The following is a 23441-nucleotide window of genomic DNA, read 5'->3' on the forward strand; positions in this document are numbered from 1 at the left end:
GTTGTTTCTTGAACACCTCCAGGAATGGTGAGTCCAGCACCTCCCTGGGCAGCTGTGCCAATGCCTGACCACTCTTTCAGGGAAGAAATTTTCCCCAGTATCCAACCTGAACCTCCCCACTCCCTAGCAGGGGAGATTCCCAAGCGCAGTTTGCGAGTGATGTGTTCCCAATTGCCTTCTGTTACATGAGGGTGGGGATTTTTAATTCTTTTGAAATCAGAACAAAATAATATTTGGATTTCATTAGGTTGTCTTTTTAACTGATAAATCCAGGGGGAAAAATAGAAGATGGAAAAACATTTTGTTGTAAAGCATAGAGATGGAAATATTCTGTGAAGTATTTTGAAGAGCTATTCAAAGCTGCCCTTGGCTGATGGGCACCCCCTTGGGTAGTGAGGGCTGGGAAGGAGGTGGGACCTGCCCAGTCTGTGCCAGCCCATGTCATCAGCCCTGACATGACCCAGTGTGAGATCCAGGGAAAAAAAGGTCAATCTTCCTGCTGAATGGGTCTGAGCTTGCCTGGGCTCCCTGAGCTTCCCTGGCTCAGGGCTCTGTTCATGACCTGTCCCTTCACCGCTCCATGGGTCCCCGAAATTAATCACTGCCTAATGGTCTTCCCTGTCCACTTCCCTCCCTTAGCACCAGGAACAAATCTGCTTCCTGGCCCAGCAGCAGGAAAAGAAGCAGATCTCAAGTAATGTCTTTTCACCTACTGCATTCTGATCATCCTGGCAGAGAAATCCCCCTGTTCCCAGTGCCAGGTGAGCCCTTCCTCATGCCACACCCTGCCCAGCCAGGTGCTTTGGGGGAGAATTGTGTTCCCCATGGGACTCCTGCATGATGCTCAGGAGAGGCTATGGAGCTTCTGCAAGCTCCCTGCAGGTCAGTGCCTTCTCAGGTAATCTGGGGTAACACTGTGTCCTTTAATGTCTCTGGAGACACAGATAGAGGTTTGAGTTGTGAGCCAGGCTTTATTCAGCATCCCCCTCCTCAAGTCTTTCCTCACCCACTGCCATCAGGCAGGAGAAGTTGAAGACTTGCAAACTGCACCTGGACAGTTTTTGTGCACTCCCTGGACAGCAGGACACACACCATTTTCCTCATGCTTTCAGTTTGCTCTCCAGAGGAGAGCTCTTAGTGCAGGCTCAGGCCGAGGGCTGCACGAGGGTCTCCCAAGGCATGCAGGAGCAGCAGCAGGATCACAGCTGGGCCAGGGCTCTTGTCACCTCCTCCCAAATTCCTCATCAGGTGCTGGGAGTTCTTCCAGCTCAGCTGTCTGATGCAGATTATGATCAGTTAAGCAGGTTTCCTGCCTTTTGATCTCAATTTCTCCCAGCTCCATTTGTTCCACACTTACCTGGCCACTGTGTGAGTTCTCCCCATCCTCTGTGCACTGACTCCCTGAGCAGTGCTGGGGCTCTGCTGAACCCTGGCCTGTGTTACTGCCAAACCCCATGCCGGCCTCCCCCCATGTCAGGGCTGCAGCAGGCTTTGATCTGCTCTGGCTGTGTGCTGAGAAACTGCCTCAGCTGGGGCATCCCTCACAGGGTGCCCAGCAGACAGAGGAAAGGAATCTCTCCACAATCTCATGCTTCCCCATGCCTTGGGCTAGCATTAAGCCCCTAAGCTCGGCCAGGGATTTCAGCACAGCCAGCATTGCTCCTGTTCCTCCCTCCCCCACTTAAACCCCAGGTATGGTCCCAGCTGTCCTTATCCTTCCATGGTGTTCCTGTGATTCACAGAGGTACAGCCCAGCCAGGCAGAGCACGCTGGTACTGGGGACCCTGGGTTGCAGCATCCTGAGAATCATGTCCCCAGGAGGCCAAGTCCTGCCTAGAGCTCAGGAAAGGTCCTTCCTCCACAGAATCATACAACAGTTGGGGTTGGAAGGCCATCAAGTCCCAAACCTTCCCACTATCCCAGGCTGTTCAAAGTCCAACCTGGCCCTGGACACTTGCAGGGATGGGGCAGCCACAGCTTCTCTGGGCAACCTGTGCCAGGGCCTGCCTTCCTTCCTTCCTTCCTTCCTTCCTTCCTTCCTTCCTTCCTTCCTTCCTTCCTTCCTTCCTTCCTTCCTTCCTTCCTGCCTGCCTGCCTTCCTTCCTTCCTTCCTTTTATTTCTTTTATTTCTTTTTATTTCTTCTTTCTTTCTTTCTTTCTTTCTTTCTTTCTTTCTTTCTTTCTTTCTTTCTTTCTTTCTTTCTTTCTTTCTTTCTTTCTTTCTTTCTTTCTTTTTCTTTCTTTTTTTTTCTTTCTTCTTTTATTTCTTTTTAGTTCTTCTTTCTTTCTTTCTTTTTCTTTCTTTTTTTTTCTTTCTTCTTTTATTTCTTTTTAGTTCTTCTTTCTTTCTTTCTTTTTCTTTCTTTTTTTTTCTTTCTTCTTTTATTTCTTTTTAGTTCTTCTTTCTTTCTTTCTTTTTCTTTCTTTTTTTTTCTTTCTTCTTTTATTTCTTTTTAGTTCTTCTTTCTTTCTTTCTTTTTCTTTCTTTTTTTTTCTTTCTTCTTTTATTTCTTTTTAGTTCTTCTTTCTTTCTTTCTTTTTCTTTCTTTTTTTTTCTTTCTTCTTTTATTTCTTTTTAGTTCTTCTTTCTTTCTTTCTTTTTCTTTCTTTTTTTTTCTTTCTTCTTTTATTTCTTTTTAGTTCTTCTTTCTTTCTTTCTTTTTCTTTCTTTTTTTTTCTTTCTTCTTTTATTTCTTTTTAGTTCTTCTTTCTTTCTTTCTTTTTCTTTCTTTTTTTTTCTTTCTTCTTTTATTTCTTTTTAGTTCTTCTTTCTTTCTTTCTTTTTCTTTCTTTTTTTTTCTTTCTTCTTTTATTTCTTTTTAGTTCTTCTTTCTTTCTTTCTTTTTCTTTCTTTTTTTTTCTTTCTTCTTTTATTTCTTTTTAGTTCTTCTTTCTTTCTTTCTTTTTCTTTCTTTTTTTTTCTTTCTTCTTTTATTTCTTTTTAGTTCTTCTTTCTTTCTTTTTCTTTCTTTTTTTTTCTTTCTTCTTTTATTTCTTTTTAGTTCTTCTTTCTTTCTTTTTCTTTCTTTTTTTTTCTTTCTTCTTTTATTTCTTTTTAGTTCTTCTTTCTTTCTTTTTCTTTCTTTTTTTTTCTTTCTTCTTTTATTTCTTTTTAGTTCTTCTTTCTTTCTTTCTTTCTTTTTCTTTCTTTTTTTTTCTTTCTTCTTTTATTTCTTTTTAGTTCTTCTTTCTTTCTTTCTTTTTCTTTCTTTTTTTTTCTTTCTTCTTTTATTTCTTTTTAGTTCTTCTTTCTTTCTTTCTTTTTCTTTCTTTTTTTTTCTTTCTTCTTTTATTTCTTTTTAGTTCTTCTTTCTTTCTTTCTTTTTCTTTCTTTTTTTTTTCTTTTTTATTTCTTTTTAGTTCTTCTTTCTTTCTTTCTTTTTCTTTCTTTTTTTTCTTTCTTTTTTATTTCTTTTTAGTTCTTCTTTCTTTCTTTCTTTTTCTTTCTTTTTTTTCTTTCTTTTATTTCTTTTTAGTTCTTTCTTTCTTTTTCTTTCTTTTTTTTTTCTTTCTTTTATTTCTTTTTTTTTCTTTCTTCTTTTATTTCTTTTTAGTTCTTTCTTTCTTTTTCTTTCTTTTTTTTTCTTTCTTTTTTATTTCTTTTTAGTTCTTCTTTCTTTCTTTTTCTTTCTTCTTTCTTTCTCTTCCTTCCTTCCTTCCTTCCTTCCTTCCTTCCTTCCTTCCTTCCTTCCTTCCTTCCTTCCTTCCTTCCTTCCTTCCTTCCTTCCTTCCTTCCTTCCTTCCTTCCTTCCTTCCTTCCTTCCTTCCTTCCTTCCTTCCTTCCTTCCTTCCTTCCTTCCTTCCTTTTAAAACATTTCTTTCTTACATCTAAGAAAATATATATATAAAGATACAAGGTATAAGATCCTGTCCTATCCACATGACTAATTTTGGCCTGGGGTTTTCCAGGCTGGTAATCCATTCCATCCCCTTGCAACAACTCACTGGGATGGGAGGAACAGAACATGGTGGCCACGTGGCACACAGCACCACTGTGGCACACAGCAGCTTTGGTGGTGGCAGGTAGACCCAGAATGCTCCAAATTCACTTGCAGCTGGGAGAAAGTATCAATGCCATGGAACAGAGCACTGCTTCAGCAGGTCCTTGGAAAGGCAGAGCACATGCCAAAATCCAGCATGTTGAGTAATTAATAACAGCTTTGCTCTCAGGTGAGTGATGGCAAACAACAGCACCTGTGGACTCCAAATAATCAGTGACCAAGCCATCATCTGGAAAGGAGACATTTCAGGGCATGCTTTGACATTTCCAGGCAGCACTGGGGTCCCAGGATCTCAAGAAGGCCCCATGGAAGCACCTGCAGCAGGTGGGACCCCACAGAGGATGAGGCCCACCCAGCAGTACTCACCCAGAGCCAGAGGGAGGGATGGTCTGGGGGCTGAGAGCACCAGGAACACTGTGGGACATGGGAGTCACAGCTCTTTGTGCTGGTCCTTGCTAAGCAAGGGTTAAACTCTCAGCCAGGGGAGCACGAGGAAAAGCCACCCTTTACCCACATGGGCTGACCTTAAGGAACTTGGTTGAGCAACCACATCAAAACCTCCTGGGAATGTCAAAGATGCTCTTGTCTGGAGAGGCCCTGGGGTGGGGCCAGCTCTTGCACAGGACAGCTCTGCCTGGTCCCCAGCTCTTGGCATGTCACCATGGGGTGACACCACGGGGACCAGATCTGCTGTGTGCAGCCCTGCATGTGCCACCACAGACCCTCTGCAGGGAGCAGAGCTTGGGACCCTGGTTCAAACCAGTGGGACACAGCCAAATGTCCCCAAACCTGTCAGGACTGCCTCCCCTTGATGGAAATAAGGGAAATAGGGCGGGTCAGAGTGGGGATAGTGCAGGAATCATTTGTTCATGCCTCTCATGACTATCCCAGTGTGGGGATAGTCAACATCTGAGCTGTTGTCCCTGCTGTGAGGGGTGAGTTTGGTTTGAGCACTGGATGGGCAGTTTCTGTGGCAGGGACTGTAGGAACATGCCTACAATCCAGGGGCAATCTCTAACAGCTTCAGTGCTACAGGGATGCTGGGGGGGGGGGGGAGCCTCAAACTGGTGCAGGGACATTCTTTGGCCTGGAACGTTTATTAAAAATCTCTTTTCTTGCTGTATTTGCGGGGTGCCACCTCGAATGCTGGGTACAGTTTTGGACCCTCATGAAAAGAAAGAAACCTCAAGTGCTGGAGCATGTCCAGAGAAGGGATCAGAGCTGGGGAAGGGTCTGGAGCACCAGGAGCAGCTGAGGGAGCTAGGAAGGGGCTCAGCCTGGAGAAAAGGAGGCTCAGGGGGGACCTTCTGGCTCTGTACAACTCCCTGACAGGAGGGGACAGCCATGGTAGGTTGGGCTCTGCTCCCAGGGAACAGGGACAGGACAAGAAGAAAGGACAAGTTGCACTGGGGGCAGTTTTAGATTGGATATTAGGAAAGATTTCTTCACCAAAAGATTGGCCAGGCCCTGGCACAGGCTGCCCAGGGCAGTGGTGGAATCACCATCCCTGCAGGATGTGACTTGGGACATGGTTCAGTGGTGACCATGGCAGTGCTGAGATAATGGTTGGACTCGATGATATTAGAGGTTTTTCCAACCTGAACAATCCTCTGATTCTTTGAAAAAAAAAAAAATCTTCAAGCAGAAATTACATGCAAGATTTGGGGGATGAATTTTTCGCTGATATGAAGAGTTATGATGGGGTGATTACAGAGAACAATTATATTTCTGCTTCCTCAGGCCTCCCTTTGAGAGCACGGGGATCCTAAGCAGGATGCAACAGGTTGGAAAGCAAAATGCTTTCTGTCTCTGAAGACAAAGGCAGTTTCCTCATGACTTATAGCTCATGAGGGAAACTTCCCCACCATTAATTGTTGGGGGCTGAGATACCTCCTGTGAGGTGAATCAAACCCCAACCCAGTTTCCCTATTTCCTGTGCACACACATTTGTCTCAGGCAGCCCCAGAAGTGGATTCAGCATCTTTGTCTCTCATGAGAGCACCAGCAACCTCTACTCATGGGCTCTCCCCAGCAACTGCTGGAATAAAGGACCTGGTGTAAGGGAATTGCAAACAGCCTAGTGTGTCAGCCCTCACTTTAGGACTGGCTCAAATCCCACGTGGATGGAACTGAGCCCTGTTGGCAGGCACAGCCAGGCAGCCCCTGCCCTGAGCACTCAGCACAGTGTGGGAGAGCACAGCAGAGCCAAGGCACAGCCAGCACACACCTGGAGCAGCTCTGCATCCCCCCAGCCCAGCAGAGCTGAGCAGGGGCAAAGCACGAGGGGTTTGAGACTGCAGGGCCCAACCTGATGGCTGAAGGCTTCTGTGGCAGCAGGCTGGGTGGAGTCTCACAGGAACATCCTTCAAGGAAGCTGTGCCTTTGGGTTGTGTCTTGTTCTCCAGGTGGGAATTGTCAGCCTCTGCGGCATTGCTTGGAGCTCCTGGCACCTCCTACACCCCACTACCCACCCTGGCTGCTGGCCCCAGCACTCCTGCACACCCCTGTACAGCCCACACCCCTGCAACCCCAGTTCTCCTGCACTGATCACACCCTGCACCCTCAAGTACCCCAGAACCTCTGCAAGCCCAGCACCCCCAGCACCCCCAGCACCCCTGCACCTGCACCTGAATCATCCCTGCCCCCAGCACCCCCAGCACCCCCAGCATCCCTGCACCTGCACCCAAACCATCATGCAGGCATCACTTCGGGAAACTGAGGCCTGAAACAAACACCAGGTCAAAGAACAGCCTCCAAAGCCACAAAACCTGTGACTAGCCCATGACTGGAGAAAACAGCAAGCGGATGAGGTCCTCTCTGTGCCCATGGAGGTCCCATCACACCAGGGTGCACCCCCTCAGGGCTGGACCTCCACGTCCCCCCACCTCATCCACTGGTGTTCCCCAGGCCTCAGGAGCCAGGGTCCCTGCTGGGGCCTCGCCAGCCCTGGTGCTACCTTGCCACGGCATCCTTTGGGTGCACCTGCCACCAGCCCTGGGCAAGGGGCACCCGTGGCCAGGGGCAGCTCCTGCCTTGGCTGCTGGCCTGGTGATGCTTGTGCTGCCGCGCCTGTACCTGTGGCAGGTGACACCAGGGGGACGGTGGCGTGGGCTGCAGTGGGGCAGGAGGGCAGAGGGGCAGCCCCACAGCCCTGCCGTGTGTGCCAGGGCTCCCAGTGGCACCTCCAGGGGTGTGGGAGGGCTGGGGTCCGGCGGGGCTGGTACAGATGGGGGATTGGGGTGTGCCCAGCGGCATGGCTGTGGCAGGGCAATGCCATGGGTGCAGGGTATGTAGCTGGCAGTGCTGGGTGTGGGTGACCTGCACGGGGGTCACTGGGGCACAGGGGGTGATGGAGGTGGGGGTGCTGGGTGCAGTGGGCACCAGGTGAAGAGGTGCTGGGAGCACAGGAGTGCAGGCTGCAGGGATACTGGGAGTGCAGCAAGTGCAGGGGCACAGGGAAGAAGGCTGCAGCAAGGCTTTGGGTGCAGGCTGCAGGGGAGCTGGGGGTAACGCTGTGTCGGGGTGCAGGGGTGTGGGGTGCAGGGGTACCAGGGTGCATCCCCCCCTTCCCTCAGGCCGTACTATGATCTGAGGAGCCCTGGGTTACCGAGGGCGCGAGGGTGCCGGGAGTGAGCAGGGCATGGCTTGGGCTGCTCCCGGGTGTGCGGCCTGTCCAGGCCGTCCCGGGCATCCGGCTCGGGTCCTCCGGGCCGGCAGGGGGCGCAGCAGCGGGGCGGGCGCAGGCGGCGTGCGGGCCCCACCCGGCACGGCGGTGCGGCACAGGGCCCGCGGACAATACCGGGGGGCGGCGGCGGCTCGGCCTCCATCGGCACCGCTCGGCCCCGATCGGCGCCGCTCGGCCTCCATCGGCACCGCTCGGCTCCGCTTCTTCCTGCCCGGCCCCTATCGGCTCCGCTCGGCCCTTCCCGGCTCCACCCCGACTGGCCCCGCCCCGACTCGGCCTCGCTCGGCTCTGCTCGGCCTCGCTCGGCCTGCCCTGCCCGGCCCGGCCCGGCCCGGCTCCTCTCGGCTCGGCCCGGCCCGGCCCGGCTCGGTTCCGCTCAGCTCAACTCGGCCTCGCTCAGCGCGGCCCGGCCCGGCTGGCACCATGCTGGCGCTCTTCAACAAGCTGCTGGACTGGTTCCGGGCGCTATTCTGGAAGGAGGAGATGGAGCTGACCCTGGTGGGGCTGCAGTACTCGGGCAAGACCACCTTCGTCAACGTTATCGCGGTGAGCCCGGGGGCGGCCCGCATCGCCCCATTCCCGACGGGTCACGTGCCCACCCTTGGACCCCCCCATTGCACCCCCATTCCACCCCCCCATTGTATCTCCGCACCTTCCACGCCGCCTTTGCATGTCCCCATTGCATGTCCCTATTGCACCCCGTGGGTATTTCTCAGAACGTCTCCGCCCTATCGCACCCCAGCCTGAAAATGCCTTTGGGCAGGGGATGCAGGCTTGGGCGGGGTGCGGGATGCAGCAGTGGGGTGCAGGGTGGGGTGCAGGGTGTGGGATGCAGTAGTAGCGTGCAGGATGGGGTGCAGAGCGGGATACAGGGTGTGGGATGCAGTAGTGGGGTGCAGGCCCAGGCAAACCGCAGCGTTTGCTCCCCTCATCCCTAGAGCCGAGTGGGGTGCTCGGGGCCACAGCCTGGGAAGGGTCCGGCTCCCCGGTGGCCTCTCCGGCCGGCGCTCCGCAGTGGTCAGCGGCCAGTGCCGGTCCGTGGCCGGGCAGCTCCGGCTCTCGTCCCCCTTACAGCCGCCGCTTTGTCATCGCAGCTGGGGCCTCGTGCCGACCCTGCCGGGCTCGGTGCCGCCGGGGTTCCTTGCCTGGGGCCGGTGTGGGAGGTGTTTGCCTGGCGACCTTCCTCGGGAAGCATCCGCCAGCAGCAGCGTCCTGTGGGTGCCGGCTGCTCTGGCACCCGAGCGGGGCAGCGACACCCGCCTGGGCCCCTCCAGCCCCGGCCTGTCCCCGGCGTGTCCCTGCATCCCGCAGTGGATCAGGGATCCACGTCCTGGATCCCGGAGCCCAGGGCGTGGTTTCCCGCATGGGGATGTTCGGCTCAATCTCCCCTCTTGTTTTTTGGGTTGTTCTTCGCCCTCTCAGTATGTGAGTATGTGATGGTGCAGGCGGGAGGATCCTGTAGGGGTGGCCTTAGGCTGTTCTCCAGGAGGGTTTCATGGAGGGGAGGGGGATGCAGACCCATCCTGGTTCCCCCCGATCCCTGCACGTTGCTCTATGTCCATGCCTGCCATGGCTCCGAAGCAGAGTGAGTTGTTGCTGCTTGCTCAGGGTGCTGGGAGCTGCTGAGCTGTCAGAGGGGATTTTCAGCACATGTGGAGGCTTCTTTGCACTGGAGCCACGCTCTTTAGGAGGTGCTGAGGGATGAAAATGTCCTTCCTGAAGTGTCTAGGGGCAGAGAGAGGACATGCTAAAATGCTTTTCATCCTGGAGACAATGGCACTCCTGCTCTCAAGCTGTTTTGCTGGCAGTCACTTCTCAGTGCTCCAGTCTCCTGCTGGTTCCCCCTATAAACCAACACCTGCATCAGGGAGCATTTTGGCACTGGGGCAGTGACCCTGAGCACCAGTCCTATTTTTGGGGGTCCTCTCCCTGCCATTTGTGTGTATAACAGTCAATTTTTGCAGTCCCATGCCAGGGTGGGACGTGTGGGCTGCTCCTGCTCTTGATCTGCTGGATGCTGCTACCTGTTAACAGCACTCAGGCTGCCTTAAAAGTGGCAAAGTAATTTAGTGTTGATTTTTATCACCCACTTTATCCCAGACCTGCTGCACTGTTCATCTACACAGGGCTGGACACCCCAAGGGTTGGTTTTACTCCACTCCCTGTTCCTCATGTGCCTCCTTCTCTCCCAGCCACATCTGGAGCAGACAGGGCTCAGTGTGAGTTTTGTGGGGTTTGCTTTCATGAGTAAATACTTTGTACTTGGCACATTTACTGAGGGCAAGACCCCACTGGCAAGACCCTGGGGACTGAGACTCTCTCTGCTTAGCCAGGATTGCTGGTGTAGGGAAAAGGGACTTAGAGGAATTATAGCAGCTCTTGAGGTGGCTGAAGTTGGCACCATGGGCTGCTGGTCTGTCAGGTCTGTTCTGGGGTGTTTGAGACCCTCACATGGCAGTCGGGCTCAGGGTGCTGAGTTCAGCCTCTCAAGTTATTTGGAAAGTTCAGGTTTTGTGGCAGATGCACCCAAAAGGGGGCACCAACTTTTGAGAAGATATTCTGGAAAGAAGGACTTGTTGGGCGCAGTGAAATAGAAGCATGACACAGAAAATTCCAACTGGACGGGAACTGCCTGGGAAGGTCTGGAGGCTCCTACCTTGAGGGTGTTGCAGTGGAGTTGTTGGAAGAGGAAATAGCTGTGATTTAGGCTTTGTGGAGGGGATAAAACCTGAACTGCAGAAGTCTGGGATTTTGGTGTTGTTGGAGAGATGTCACAAGAAACCTTTCTGAGACTGGAGCTACTCTGGGTGGGTTGGCACTGTCCTTTTCTTCCAGGATTTGTAGCTGCACCTGACTGCAAAGTGGGCTCTGGTTCCCTGGAAGGTGGGTGGCTCCCTCCAGCAGCCAGGCTGTGGTTGTGGCAGGCAAGGGCTTTACTGGAGGCAGCTATGATTGATCAGAGTGACTCCTCCTGGGTCACCTGCCTGGGGACTTCGATTTTCTAGGACTTATTTTTTCTTTTCCTAGCTTGAAGTCTTGAAGTCTTTTCTGCAAGGAGAAGTGAAAACTGTAGATACACTTGGTCTTGATTTAACCTGAAGCTAGTGGGCTTTTAGCTGCCTTTTCTCCAGTCTGGTGGTGACATGGGTGACTTGAGGGCATGGAGAGTTCCTCAGCAGTCAGTCCTGTCAGTGCAGGCCATGGTTAGAACAAGAGAGCGTTGCTGTTTTTTAACATCACGTGCATTGTACCTGTGCTAGAGCCTTCCAGGAGAGTGAAGCCACAAGTGCCAGAGTGTTGGACGTGTGGTGGGAGCTCTGGAGCACCATCCAGTGCTTCAGCCCTGCCTGGAAAGTGATTCAGACCAGTGCTGCAAGAGTTCAGTGGAGGCTGTGAAGATGCTGACAGGACTGGAACATCTCTCTTACAAGGACAGGCTGAGGGAGCTGAGGCTGTTGAGCCCAACAGTCAAAAAGAGATGGCTGATGCCATCATCAGTGTCTGTTAGTGTCTGCAGGGAGGGATCAGAGGATGCACAGGCTCTGCTCCCTGGGGCTCAGCAATGAAACAAGAGGAATGGGTAGAAAGTGATGCCCAGGAAATTCCACCTGAACATGAGGAAGAACTTCTTTCCTATACAGTGACTGTGCACTGAGCAGGCTGCCCAGAGAGGGTGTGGAGTCCTCTTCTCTGGAGACATTCCAGAACTGTCTGGGAATAATGCTGTGCCATGTGCTCTGGGATGATCCTGGTTGAGCAGGGAGGTTGGATCATATGACCCACTGTGGTCCTTCCAACCTGATCCATCCTGTGGAACCACATCAGCCCCATATTTGGCACAGGTAGGATGGTGGGGGGTGTGGCTGGGAGCCAGCTCTGACAGTGCTGCCAGGGCAGCCATGGCCTGGTAGTGGCTCAGGGGACTGCAGAGCTCAGCACCTGCTTCTACCCACCCTCAGAGAGACACTGACCCCTTCACCAGCAGCTGACCCCTCTTGGCAGGATGTGCTCTGGTGCCTGAGCCTGGCAGGGAAGGTGCAGCTCCAGGTCTGCAAGGTCCCCAGGGTTTACTGGGGAAGTGGAGGAGAGAGGTGCTGCAGAAGTAGCAGGGAGATGTTGTTCTCATGCATTTGTATCAGCCGCCCCAGGAACCACCCACCCCTCCCAGGAACTCCCTGAGTGGGGTCTGGCAGGGCCAGCGTGGCTGGGAGGTGGCCGTTGGTTCTCGTGCTGCCTCGTGGTCATTCTGCCTCCAGGTGCAGCACCTGGACCCTCCACAGGTGTCTTTGCACCCTAATGCAGAAGGCAGCAGGTTTTCTGGGGGTTTCTGCATATTTCTGGAAGAGCAGGAGAATCTGGCTGGGGCATGGTCTTGTCTTGCTGCTGCCAGACATGAAGCAAGAAAAACGGACAGTGTGGCTTTCCTGAGATAGGATCACAGAGTGATTTGGGTTTGAAGGGACCTTTAGAGATCACCTTGTCCAACAGCCCTACCATTGGCAGGCACACACAGGGACACCTTCCACTAGACTGGTTTGCTCCAAGCCCCATCCAGCCTGACCTTGAACATTTCCAGGGATGGGGCAGCCACAGCTTCTCTGGGTAACCTGTGCCAGAGCCTCACCTCTCACATCATAAAGCATTTTTTAAAATCTATTTTATATGTAACTTTCCCTCCATGTTAGAGCTTTGACAGGGTTTGGCAGGGACTGAAGTGGCACATGGCAGGACACGCCTGCAGGAGTGCCAGGCTGGGCAGTTTTGGGTATAGTCCAGGCAGTGGTGGGAGACATCCAACCCGAGGTGCTTTGGGCTCCTGCCTCTGTCACACAGAGGGCCATGCTCTGGTGGAGACACAACTGCACAGGCCCAGGGCTAGGCTTCCAGCAGTGACATCTCTGCCCTCTGGGGAGCAGGGCTGCAGAACAACCAGCAGTGCTTTATCTAGAGCAGGTCACATCAGCTCAGTGTCATGCTGTGCCACCTGGCCATCGTGAGGAGCAGGGCTTGGCCACCTCAGCCATGCCTGCTGCTCACCAGGGTGGGTGGAAGCTGAGGTGGCTTCTCTGCATGTGCCAGACACCTGAGATCAGAGCCAGGGGTGATGGCTGAAGTGGCAGTGATGTGGTGTCCATGTGCATGTGTCAGGATGGGGCTCAGCATGAACTGGGGGCACCCAGCTCATTCAGCAAAAGCTGAATTCTGGCCACCTCTCCCAGTGACCCAACTGGAAAATGTTGGGGCTGGGCAGAAAGGTCTCTTGCCTTCCAGGCAGGGCACCAAGTCAAAGTGGTTTGGGCAGAGCAGTGAGTGACCCTGGCAAAACTAGCAAGGAACTGGAATCTGTAAAGACCTGATCTTGCCTGCAGTGATTTTTGTGCTTTCCAGTGGAATCCCATTCTTAAGCAATTGGTGTGGCTTGGCATCCTCTTCAGGGTGAGCATGGATGCTATGTCCATCACATAATCAAAACTTGGGGGAAGAATGTGTCCAGTGAAGCTTTTGCTTTGTCTCCATCTGGGTGCTCACTGCTTTCCTGGCAGTGGAGCTGTGGATGGCTGGACCCTGCAGGGAGCTGGAAATATGGTGAAGGCACCATTGTCAGGGGTGGTTGGAGAGGGAAGAGGAAACTGTGTTTCCACCACTGAGAGCTGCTTTCAGAGAGCAGCTGATGCAGGAGGAGCTGATGCTGGAGGAGCACGTGCAATTTGCTTCTGTGGATGCTGGGGCAGCAGGGAGCACGTGTGAGCCATCCTGGAGCACACAATGCATTGCATTCCCAGCTCAGCCTGGTTTGGACAGCTCAAGGGGTTTTGTTCTGGCCCCTTGGCCATGGACAACCTGGAGGCAGGTGCTGCAGTGGGAGAGGGGTTTGGGGCAGGGAGCAAGGCTCTGGTCCCTCACACAGACGTGCTCTGTCCCACCCATAGAGGAAAGAAGAGGTGACTCCTGGCTCCTGCATTTTCACCACATCCTGGAAGAAGCTTCTATCACATGAGAGCCGTATCTTGTGTGACTTTGGCACAGCAGATCCCATGATGTGGTCTGGAATCTCTGAGGGAGGTGCCTGCAGCTTCCAAGAGCTCTTCAGCAATTGCTCTCCGTGCCCACCAATCAAAGCCTGAGGATTTGTTCATTTCATAAAGCTCAGTTGTGTGTTGAACCTCAATCCAAAAGAGATGAGACATCCCCTGTGGATCCCTGCCTGCTTCCCCTCCTCTCTCCATGCCCTTCCTCACGGTGCTTTCTGGGTGTAGCATGGCCTGAACATCCCTTGGCCACCGGGTTTTGCTGCTGGATGCAAAAGGGATATGAAAAAGGGAAGCAGTGTGTCTTGCAGAGCATTTGGAGGAGGTCAGGAAAACCCTGGGGACTTGCTGATGTGGTGCATCTGGAGCCACAGGCTTAAATAGGCACAAAAATCTGCTTACGTGAAAATAGCATAAACTGACTTCCTGTTTTGAGGTTTGTGTTAACTAATAGAATAGCCCTCAAGAAACTGAGAGTTTTAAGATAGTAAAGACCTGCTAAGATGAGTTTGGCCGTGGTTGGTGGTTCGTGCATGTCTCTGCCACTGATGGGCCAAAATCCCCACAGCTGCATTATCCTGTTGTCAAACATTCTGCCCTACTGGCTCCTCAGCATTCCTCAGCATGGCCTCCCCCCAGGATGCATTTACATCCTGGTCTGAGTCCCAGGGAAGCTGCTGGAGGCAGTGGGTGAAGGAAGGGCTGTGCCAGCTCCTGTGTCCTGCCCCAGAGATGCCACATCACTGCTGGGACTGCCCAGAGCGTCCCTCTGTGCTGCTCCACCTGGGCCCATCCTGCAGCCTTGGGATTTGAGCAGCAAACTGGAACAGGGTGGGCTTTGCCAGACCCTGTGGTGTGGTGCTGGACACGTGGGCTGGTTCTTGCTCACTGCTCCCACAAGCCTGACCTGTTCCACAGCAGTGCTGGGATGCTGCAGCCCCACAGGGATCTCATGTGTGTGATGCATAAACTCAACAGACATTGGAGCTGCACTGGGAGCAGCTCCTGGGGTCTCCTTTGTGACCCCCAAGTCATCCAGCACAAGCAGGATGCAGAACTGGGGGACCCGTGTAGACAGCACTCACTTGAAAGCAGAAGTCAGTCTGGTTTTGAGCTGGCCCTAAATGATCTCAAGCAGGAAACGTGCTGGTGCCTGCAGGAGTTGCAGCTGGAAAGGAGCTGGAGCAGGAGGTGGCTCCACGGGTCAGAAGCCCGGCCTGAAACTGGGGGGTCCTTACAGGGCTGCCTCACCAGAGGTCACTGCAGAGGATGAAGGTCTCAGCCTCCTCCCACAAAGGGCTTGAAAGAGCTGGGATGGGCAAGCCCCAGCCCACCGGGACAGCAGTGTGTCCAGGGCTGAGCTTGGCAGCTCGCTGCAGGCTTGGGGACTGCGCTGGGACACCCAGGTCACCTGTGCCCATTGCAGCAGCCACAGTGTCATGGTTTAGGAATGGTATTCCCCAGTTTGGTGCTCCCACTGGTGTTAGGTTTTCACCTCTTGCTTCCCCTTCCCCCTCCTACTGGAAGCACAAAAGGCAAGGATCAGGGGTTGAGGTAAGAATAATTTACTAAAAACAGCAACGAGATAAGAAGACAGTAAGAACAACACTACTAATAACAGAAGTGTACAAAGAGGGGGTGATTTACATGCAAAATGCTCACCAAGCACGGGACAATGAAACAATGGCTTCCCTCTGCCCAGCAGGCTTTCTCCCAGCTGGAATAGAGCAGCATTCCCCAGTCCTGGTGGCACCGTGTCTCCTGGGCTCTGTGCTCCTGGCTTGGACCTGCAGGAGGACCGTGCCCATGGCAGGGCTGGCAGAGCCTTTGGGGTTATCCCAGCCTTGATGCCCTGCCAGGGCAGGCTGGCCCCATTCCTCTTCCTCCTAACGCTGTTTCACCTTGTTCCTTGCAGTCAGGACAGTTCAATGAAGACATGATCCCAACAGTGGGTTTCAACATGAGGAAGATCACCAAAGGGAATGTTACCATAAAGGTAAGGTGCAGTTGTTACTGCTGGTGAGGGCTCTTGGGATGAAAGGTGAAGGTCAGGGAGATTGGTGGCTCTTCTTCTGGAGGTGGAAGAATTCCAGGGATCCCAACTGCAGCTCATAGAATAAAAGCATTAAGGGTGGAAAGTCCCTTTAAGATCGAGTCTAATGGTTCCCCCGGGAGTGCCATGTTCACCAGTAAACCACATCTCCAGGTGCCATGTTGATGTGTTTTGTTAATGTTTCCAGAGACTATGATTCCACCTTCTGGAAGTGAAAGATTTGCCCTGTCAGTGTCCTGCAGGTACCCAGCAGAGGAGGTGGTGGGAAGGGCTGTAGGAGATCCAGACTTGTGCAGTGAGTCAGTCTGGGCTGCAAAGCTGGAGGTTTCCTTGTACCTCTGCTTGCTGGTAGGAACTTAGGGATGTGATAACCTTGCTGAGATTGGTAGTGCTGGGAAAAACAGGTCATGGCTTGCAGAGGTGGTCTCTGCCTTGGGAGCAAAGGAAGAGGAGGTTCTACCTGTTCTGGATTTTTTTACTTTACTGGGAAGTAGCTGTTGGACTGGCTTGAAAAGCTGGCTGGGGGATCTCTGGCTGCTGCAGGAACACTTTTGAGAGTGTGCTGAATGTTTTTACATGGGAAATGCCTCAGGGAGATGCCAGGAGGTGTGATGGGCATGGGGAGGGGCACCTCTCCTGAGCCAGGGAATCCCTCCATGCCAGCAGAGGCACAGTGCAGGGGGATTCAGCATCCTCCAGCTCTTCTTTCTGAGGTTTCTCCCTTCTTTATCAAGTCAGGAGCCTCCTCCTGAGCTTTGAGCTGAAGAGGAGAGGATGGGGGTGGGTTTGGTGCATGGCCAAAATGTCCCAGGTGGCCACACGGGGGAGGAAGAGTGTCGGGCAGGAGTGTGGGGCGATGGGCACGGTGCTGACGCTGCCACCTCTGTGTCACAGCTCTGGGACATCGGCGGGCAGCCGCGGTTCCGCAGCATGTGGGAGCGATACTGCCGTGGAGTGAGTGCCATCGTGTGAGTATCCCTGAGCTGCTGCCACCCCCCTGCTGCTGCTGAGCCCTGCCACGGCCTGGGGACATCACCCCACCCTGGGGAGCTGGGGTGCCAGGGGAGCTGAACGCGTGTGTCAGGAGCTGGAATCACTGAATCATCATGGAATCATAAAGGTTGCAAAAGGCCTCTAAGATCATTAAGTCCAGCCATTAACCCAACACTACCATATTCACCACTAGACTGTGTCCCCAGATGCTTTTGAATACCTCCAGGGATGGTGACTGTACCACTCTACTCTGCCAGGGCCTGATCACCCTTTTAGGGAAGAAATTTTACCTAATATCCAGCCTGAACCTCCTCTGGTTCAACTTGAGGCCATTTCTTCTTGTCCTGTCCCTTGTTTCCTGGGAGGAGAGCCTGACCCCCACCTTGCTCCACCCTCCTATCAGGGAATTGGAGAGACTGGGAAGGCCCCTCTGAGGCTCCTTTTTTCCAGATACTTCCCCTGGGGACTGGTGTCAGCATGGGCTTTGAGCAAAGGACAGCCAGGTCCCTCCAGCTGTGCCAGACCCTTCTCTTCCCTTGCAGCATCACTCAGTCCAGCTCTGTTCCTCAGATCTGACCTTTCCAGGCTCCCATGCATCCTCTGTGCTGGCTGCTCACTGCAGGGGCTGAGCAAACCCAGGGGCTCAGCCCTTCCCAGAGGCTGGTTTCCAGGTCAGGATGTTTATGTGCTGCCAGATAAATCTTGTGCTGAGAGCAGGAGTCTCACCTGCTACTGAGTCAGCAAATCTGAGTGTCCCTGGGTGTCCCCTCCTCATAAAAGCAATCCCAGGGAGTCCAGGCTCAGAGTGAGCATGGCAAAGCACTAATGGGAAGCAGGTTGCCTATTCCAAAGGACAAATATTGATCTTGGGACACCATACTGGGGTTACTTAAACCCAGTCAGAAAATGAGATTTATGGGATCTTTGCCCAAGTGACCATACCCGGAGATTTGGAGGGCTGCCCTCCCCAGCTCTAAGCCTTGCCAGGTGAGGAGGGGTGTGGTACTGCTTGTTCTGGATGCTGGACATTGGTGTCTGCTCCTGCTCTTGCAGGCTGTCACCATGGTGGGACATGGCCTTGGACCTGCAGGAGGGTTTTTATTACACTTTTTATTACTTTGAGCTTTGAGCTTTGCTGGAAATGACAAAATATCTGTCTTTTCATTCCTTTTGCTGCCTCTTTCCATAATGTCATAATTTTGGCCCATGTGGTTGTCAGGAAGCAAAAGGACCTGCCAGCATCCAGGTCACTCCAGTCTGCCTTCATCACATCAAGCTGTGTCTGGTCCCTTTCCCTTTGCTCTCAGCTCTCTCCCCGTGCCAAGGGCTGGGGCAGTCCCTGGGGGTGTTTTTCCCCCTTGGCCCAGCATTCCCATTTTCCTGTGTTAAGCACTTCAGTAGTTAGTAGCTCTTTTTCTGTTTTTAAATAACTCCCCAAAGCCTGATGAGCTGGTGTTTCTCACTCCTTCTCTCCCAGTTTCTTGATCTTTGAAATCAAGGCTTCTTTGACCAGTTCCTCACCCAAGTTTTGGCTTCACTGACATCCTTTGCAGGGTAGAAGTTGGCCTGTAAGAACAAAATCCTTTCCCAAATCTCCCTTTCTGCTCAGAGGAGCCTTGGTGACCACCAGCTTCGCATCCATGTGTTCCATGGCCCCTCCCAAGATCACCCCATCGATGGGATCAGGAGATCCTTCCCCTTCCTGGGTCATCATCACCTCTCCATCCTCAGCTTCTCTTGCCTTCTCTGCTTGTCCTGTATCCTTGTGTTTACACGGGAGCTGCCATGTGCACACGTAGTTGGAGACAATGTGTGTCCTGCAGCTTCTCCTGCCTGGCCTTCCCTCTCCCAGCCTGTCCCTGCTGTCAGCGGGTTAACACCTGCAGAGACAAGGACAGGGTGAGACATGAGGGGCTCTCAGCTCCACAGCCATCCTTGGGAAGAGGGATCCTGGTGGAAGGATCCTGTTATCAGCCACCTCCACGTGCTGGCCCATTTTCCAGTGAGCTGCCATGGGAGGAGGTTTGGGGGTGGCCCGGACCTCAGCACAGCACGAGGGCGTGGAGACCTGGGCAGCTGTGCTCAGGGCTGTCCCTTCCCTTGCAGGTACATGGTGGATGCTGCTGACCAGGAGAAGATAGAGGCCTCTAAGAACGAACTGCACAACCTGCTTGACAAGCCACAGCTCCAGGGCATCCCGGTGAGCTGGTGCCTCGGTCCGTGCCCCCAGCCACTCGTGGGGCCAAGGCTGGGCACTGCCAGGGCCTGCAGAGCAGATTCAGGGAGGGGCTCCCTCTTCTTGGAGGTGTTGCTTCCCTGCTGCACTCCTGAGGGAGCTGGCTGGGACAGTGACACTTTCTAGGTCTGAACTGGGCCAAGCAACAGAGAGGGACCTTTAGGGCACAGATCAGGCTCCTGGGTGAAATCCTCTCACATGGATTTGCACCTGATTTATGGTGTGACAGGAAGGTGCTGTATCCTGTGAGAGGAGCTGCTGGGCTGTGACAGGTGCAGGAGGTGGGACGTGGCACAGTGTATGTGTCAGGTGGGCTGTGCACCAACCATCCCAAATCAGCATCTGAAAGGAGCTAATCGAAGATCTTGCCACGGATCCCAAATGTCCTCTGCCAGCTAAATTAAGCTCCTGACATACCATGCTGCAGTTGCAAGCCACTGAAGGCTCTCTTCTGAGAACAGGGCTGATTGAGACAGGGGATGCTCATCCTGTGCTGCCGCAGAGCCCGGTGCAGCCCGGGCAGGCACAGCCTCGGCGCCGCCCGTGTCAGGTGACAGTCACATGGCTGCTCCGGAGGGACAAACCAGCCCTGCTGGGTGGGTATTTTCCTTACACAGTCTGAGAATGCTTTTGTGGCTGTTAAAAGCCTTGAAAGAGAGATCACAAACAGCTGATCCTGGTTTGGGCTGGCTGCCTGCAGAGTGGGTTCTGCCTGGCATCCACAGCTCACTCCTGCTGGATCACGTCAGCATTAGCCATTTCACTTGAGTTTTTGCTCAGAGACAGTGAGAGGCTCCTGGGAGAATGTCCTAGATGGCACAGCAGATGCTGGTGCCCCTCAGAGAGGATGTGCTGTGAGGCCATCTCTGCACTGGGAGTAGGGAGTGCACAGGAGATGCTGTGTACAGGCTAATTAAGGCAGGTAATTGCAGTGTTCTGCCTCCTGAGTGCTGCTGAAGGGGGTTTCTGAGTCTGGGGCATCCTAGTGGAGTAGCCAGAGCTGTCTGGTGGCAGAAGCAAGGTCCTGCCTGATGTGGTGGCAGGGTGCTTGAGGTGTTCCCTGTCCTGCCCTGCAGGTCCTCGTCCTGGGGAACAAGCGGGACCTGCCCGGTGCCTTGGATGAGAAGGAGCTCATTGAGAAGATGTAAGTATGCCAGAGCCCCAGGCACAGGGGGGTGTGACACAGTGCGAGCCCCTCCCTGTTCTGTCGCCAGCAGCACCATCTGGGGTGGCACTGTGCTGCCTGGGGTGGGCTGAGGATGTCCGAGGTGATGCCTTGTGGAGACAGAGAGGAGCTGGAAGCACCAGTGCCAGGGCTGAGTCCCACATGCCACATGGTGGCGTGGGGGCCTGGCACAGCGTGGCACTGGCAGGTGGAGCTGGTCTCCCCCAGATACCACACTGGATGTTGGGACTGGGCTCCTCCACAGGGGAGATCTGGGATGCTGCATTGATTCACAGCATTTCCTCCCCTGCAGCCACCTCTCAGAGCACCTCTGGACCACGGGCACCTGTGCAGCTCCAATGCTGCCAGCTTTGTGCTGCTCCCAAAACCTCCCCGCCCCATCTGGCTGCAGGGCTGGAGGGACTAATGGCATTTGGTGGCCAGTGTCTCTGTGGGATTGGGTCCCTCCTGCCCTGTCACGTACAGACCACCCCCCCGACACCCCTGCCCCTTAGGCATGGAGTGATGGTGCCCTCGCCTGACCCACAGGCATCTCCTGGAGAGCCTGGGGAGCTGCTGCTGCTTCACTGTGCCCTTCAAGGGCTGCCTGGGGATGTCTCCTGGGCCACCCCACACAGCTCAATCTGCAGCCAGCACTTGCTCCTTTCCCACAGGAACCTCTCTGCCATCCAGGACCGAGAGATCTGTTGCTATTCCATCTCCTGCAAAGAAAAGGACAACATTGGTGAGTGCCATGGGCTGGGTCATGGGGGTGTGGGGTGTTTGCCCAGGTGTTTGCCCAGATGTGGGGGGAGGTGACAGCCAGAGGCTGAGGCTGTAAGTGTCCCTTTGCCTCTGCAGACATCACCCTACAGTGGCTTATCCAGCACTCGAAGTCCAGGCGAAGCTGAGGTCCTGCAGGCCTGGCTCGGATTGGGAAGATGCCATTGTACAAGCCCGTGCCCCCCTCTCCTGCTCTGTTCCTCCAGCTCTCTCTCTAGATGGGTATTTTTAGGGGACCCCAGACTCTGCTCACATTGGGGCAGAGTCCTTGTTTTTATTGTAAAGATGTCCGACTGCCCTCCTCTCCTCTCCTCCCCCCTCTCTTCCTCCATTTTGGCACTGTTCTGTTGTTGTCTGTGTATACAGTATATATATATATGTATATATATTTTAATTTTTTAATTTAAGGGATAGTGCTGTTATTAAATTGGGCCCTGTGAGCAGTAGGAAAGCTGGGCTCCCCAAGGGCAGCCAAAGGTCAGTGTTGGGAGGAGGGTGGTAGCAGAAGTCAGCCCTTGGGGATGGGGCTGTGCCAGCTGCAGGCAGGTCCCCTGGGGCTCCCTCTCCCCTTCTCGGGGTGTCCTGCTGCTGCCTCCAGGCAGAGACCACCCTGGGGGTCTTGGAGGGTGCCCACCTTGCCCTGCCTGCCTCGGGCGTGGGGGGAAGGGGGTGTCAATGCCACCCTCAGGCTCCTCACCCCTCGGGGGGGACAGGGATTAGCCACTGCCATCAGCCTGCCCCTACTGCCTCCACTTCCCCAACCCCTCTTTGGGGCCCAGGGTCACTTGTCCCCCTGTCCCACATGTCCTCTGCTCTTGTGCCTGGGCCAAATCCTGCCCGCTGCCCAGCCTGGCTGCTCGGGGGCTGATCTGGGCCACTGGTACCAGTGCTGAGGGCCCAGCAATGCCAGCAGCCCCTGGGGGAGCTGGGGGCTGGCACCTGCTCCCCACCTGTCCTGGGGCTGGCTCAGCCCCATGTGACCTCTCAGACAGCTCTGCTGGTTCCCCACATGCCACGTGGCATCACCTGTGCCCGGCTGGGGCTGCTGGCTCTGCCCTGGCCAGGGACATCCCTTGGGATGCCAGAGAGGGAGGGACACATAGAGGCACCTGGAGACACGCTCAGAGCATCTGTGCAGCCTCAGTGCTGCTCACCAGAGCCAGGGGTGTGCCCTGTGCCTGCTCCCCGTGCCCTGCTCCCTGTGCCTGCTCCCCATGCCCTGCTCCCTGTGCCTGCTCCCTATGCCCTGCTCCCCGTGCCTGCTCCCTGTGCCCTGCTCCCCATTCCCTCTCCCCATGCCCTGCTCTCCATTCCCTGCTCCCCATGCCCTGCTCCCTGTGCCCTGCTCCCTGTGCCCTGCTCCCTGTGCCTGCTCCCTGTGCCTGCTCCCCATGCCACCCCCTGCTTTGCTGCCCTGACTGGGAGGTGTGGGAGCCATGGGGCAGCAGAGCTCATGGGGACAGCAGTCTGGTCTGTGTCTGCAGAGGGTGCAGGACTGGGGGAGTCCTGTGGGGCAAGGAAGGCTGTGGCTGGCTGTGCCATGTCTGTGCCATTGGCTGGGGCTCTGAGGTGCAGCCTGGGGGCCTGGCCAGGTTGTTTGGGAGGACTGGGCTGGCACTGGAGGGTGAGTGTGCAGGTCCCAGCACAGGGCTGGGGCATAGGGTGGGGATGGCCAGGGGGCTGCAGGGCCCCTCTCAGCCTCTTCCCCCTCGGCTCCAGGGCTGGGGATTTACCTTCTGTTCTTGTTTTTGCAGAATTGCACAAAGAGAGGTTTCTTTTTCCTTCTTCTTTTTTTTTTTTTTTTTTAATTTAATGACTTGTAAAGTGTTGTCGCCCCCCCACCTCCTTTTTTTTTTTTTTTTTGTAAGAGATATTTTGACTCAGATTTGACCTCTGTTGGGAAATGATTCTTGTAACTGTACAATTTTTTTGCCTCCTAATAATAAATTAACAATTTTGCGTTGTGGGTGTTGTTGGGTGTGGTAGCAATCATGTTACTTCCTCACCATCTCTGCCACCCATCCTTCAGGGGTCCCTGTCCCCTGGGTAGCATTGGGCACCTGTATGGTCATGCTCACCCAAGAGGTGCTGGAGGCACCTCTGATGGTTCCAGATGTCTCGTTTCCTTGGCCTGGGTGCCACGACCAGCTTGGACACTCCATCCATGGCTATCATTGCTGCCGGACCTTCTTCTGCTCCTGTTGTGTCCCAGAACTGTTGCAGAACCCTGCTGGGTTTGAGGGGCCTGCAGTGCTCGTGCCCCCTCTCCCTGCTCGCACCTAGGGGCTGTGCCCACTGCTGCGGGGCTCGCCCTGCCCTGTGTCCTTTGGAGGTGGCCTCCAAAGGGAGGCGGTGGCCACTGCTGCTGGGGTCCCCGGGGTGGCCTCTGCCCTGCCCTTGGCAGGTGCCCAGGCAGCAGGGTGGGAGCAGGGCCGGGGTTCAGCCCAGCCCGTGGGGTGCAGCGCCTGCTGTGGGGCTGCGGGCCATGGTGACAGT

At 54.1% G+C, this 23441-nt stretch overlaps 1 protein-coding gene across 1 annotated transcript; it reads left to right on the plus strand.

Annotated features, from left to right (window-relative positions):
• The first annotated feature begins 7995 nt into the window (after positions 1–7995).
• ARL8A (ARF like GTPase 8A) lies at positions 7996–22909 on the plus strand. The gene is made up of 7 exons (XM_014872847.2): positions 7996–8232; positions 15631–15711; positions 16663–16736; positions 18868–18961; positions 20074–20141; positions 20837–20907; positions 21024–22909. Exons 1-7 carry the CDS (start codon positions 8110–8112, stop codon positions 21071–21073), a joined length of 561 nt encoding a protein of 186 aa, XP_014728333.1. The 5' UTR covers positions 7996–8109; the 3' UTR covers positions 21074–22909.
• Positions 22910–23441: the final 532 nt, after the last annotated feature.

The sequence above is a fragment of the Sturnus vulgaris genome, chromosome 29 (genome assembly GCF_052056855.1).
Source record: "Sturnus vulgaris isolate bStuVul1 chromosome 29, bStuVul1.hap1, whole genome shotgun sequence".
NCBI classification, from domain to species: domain Eukaryota; kingdom Metazoa; phylum Chordata; class Aves; order Passeriformes; family Sturnidae; genus Sturnus; species Sturnus vulgaris.

Bases quoted from the DNA above. Each gene is read 5' to 3' on its own strand.
- ARL8A (XM_014872847.2), top strand. From the start codon at position 8,110: ATGCTGGCGCTCTTCAACAAGCTGCTGGACTGGTTCCGGGCGCTATTC. The intron at 8,233-15,630 runs GTGAGCCCGGGG...TGTTCCTTGCAG, and splicing joins CCTTCGTCAACGTTATCGCG to TCAGGACAGTTCAATGAAGA. The intron at 20,142-20,836 runs GTAAGTATGCCA...CCTTTCCCACAG, and splicing joins AAGGAGCTCATTGAGAAGAT to GAACCTCTCTGCCATCCAGG.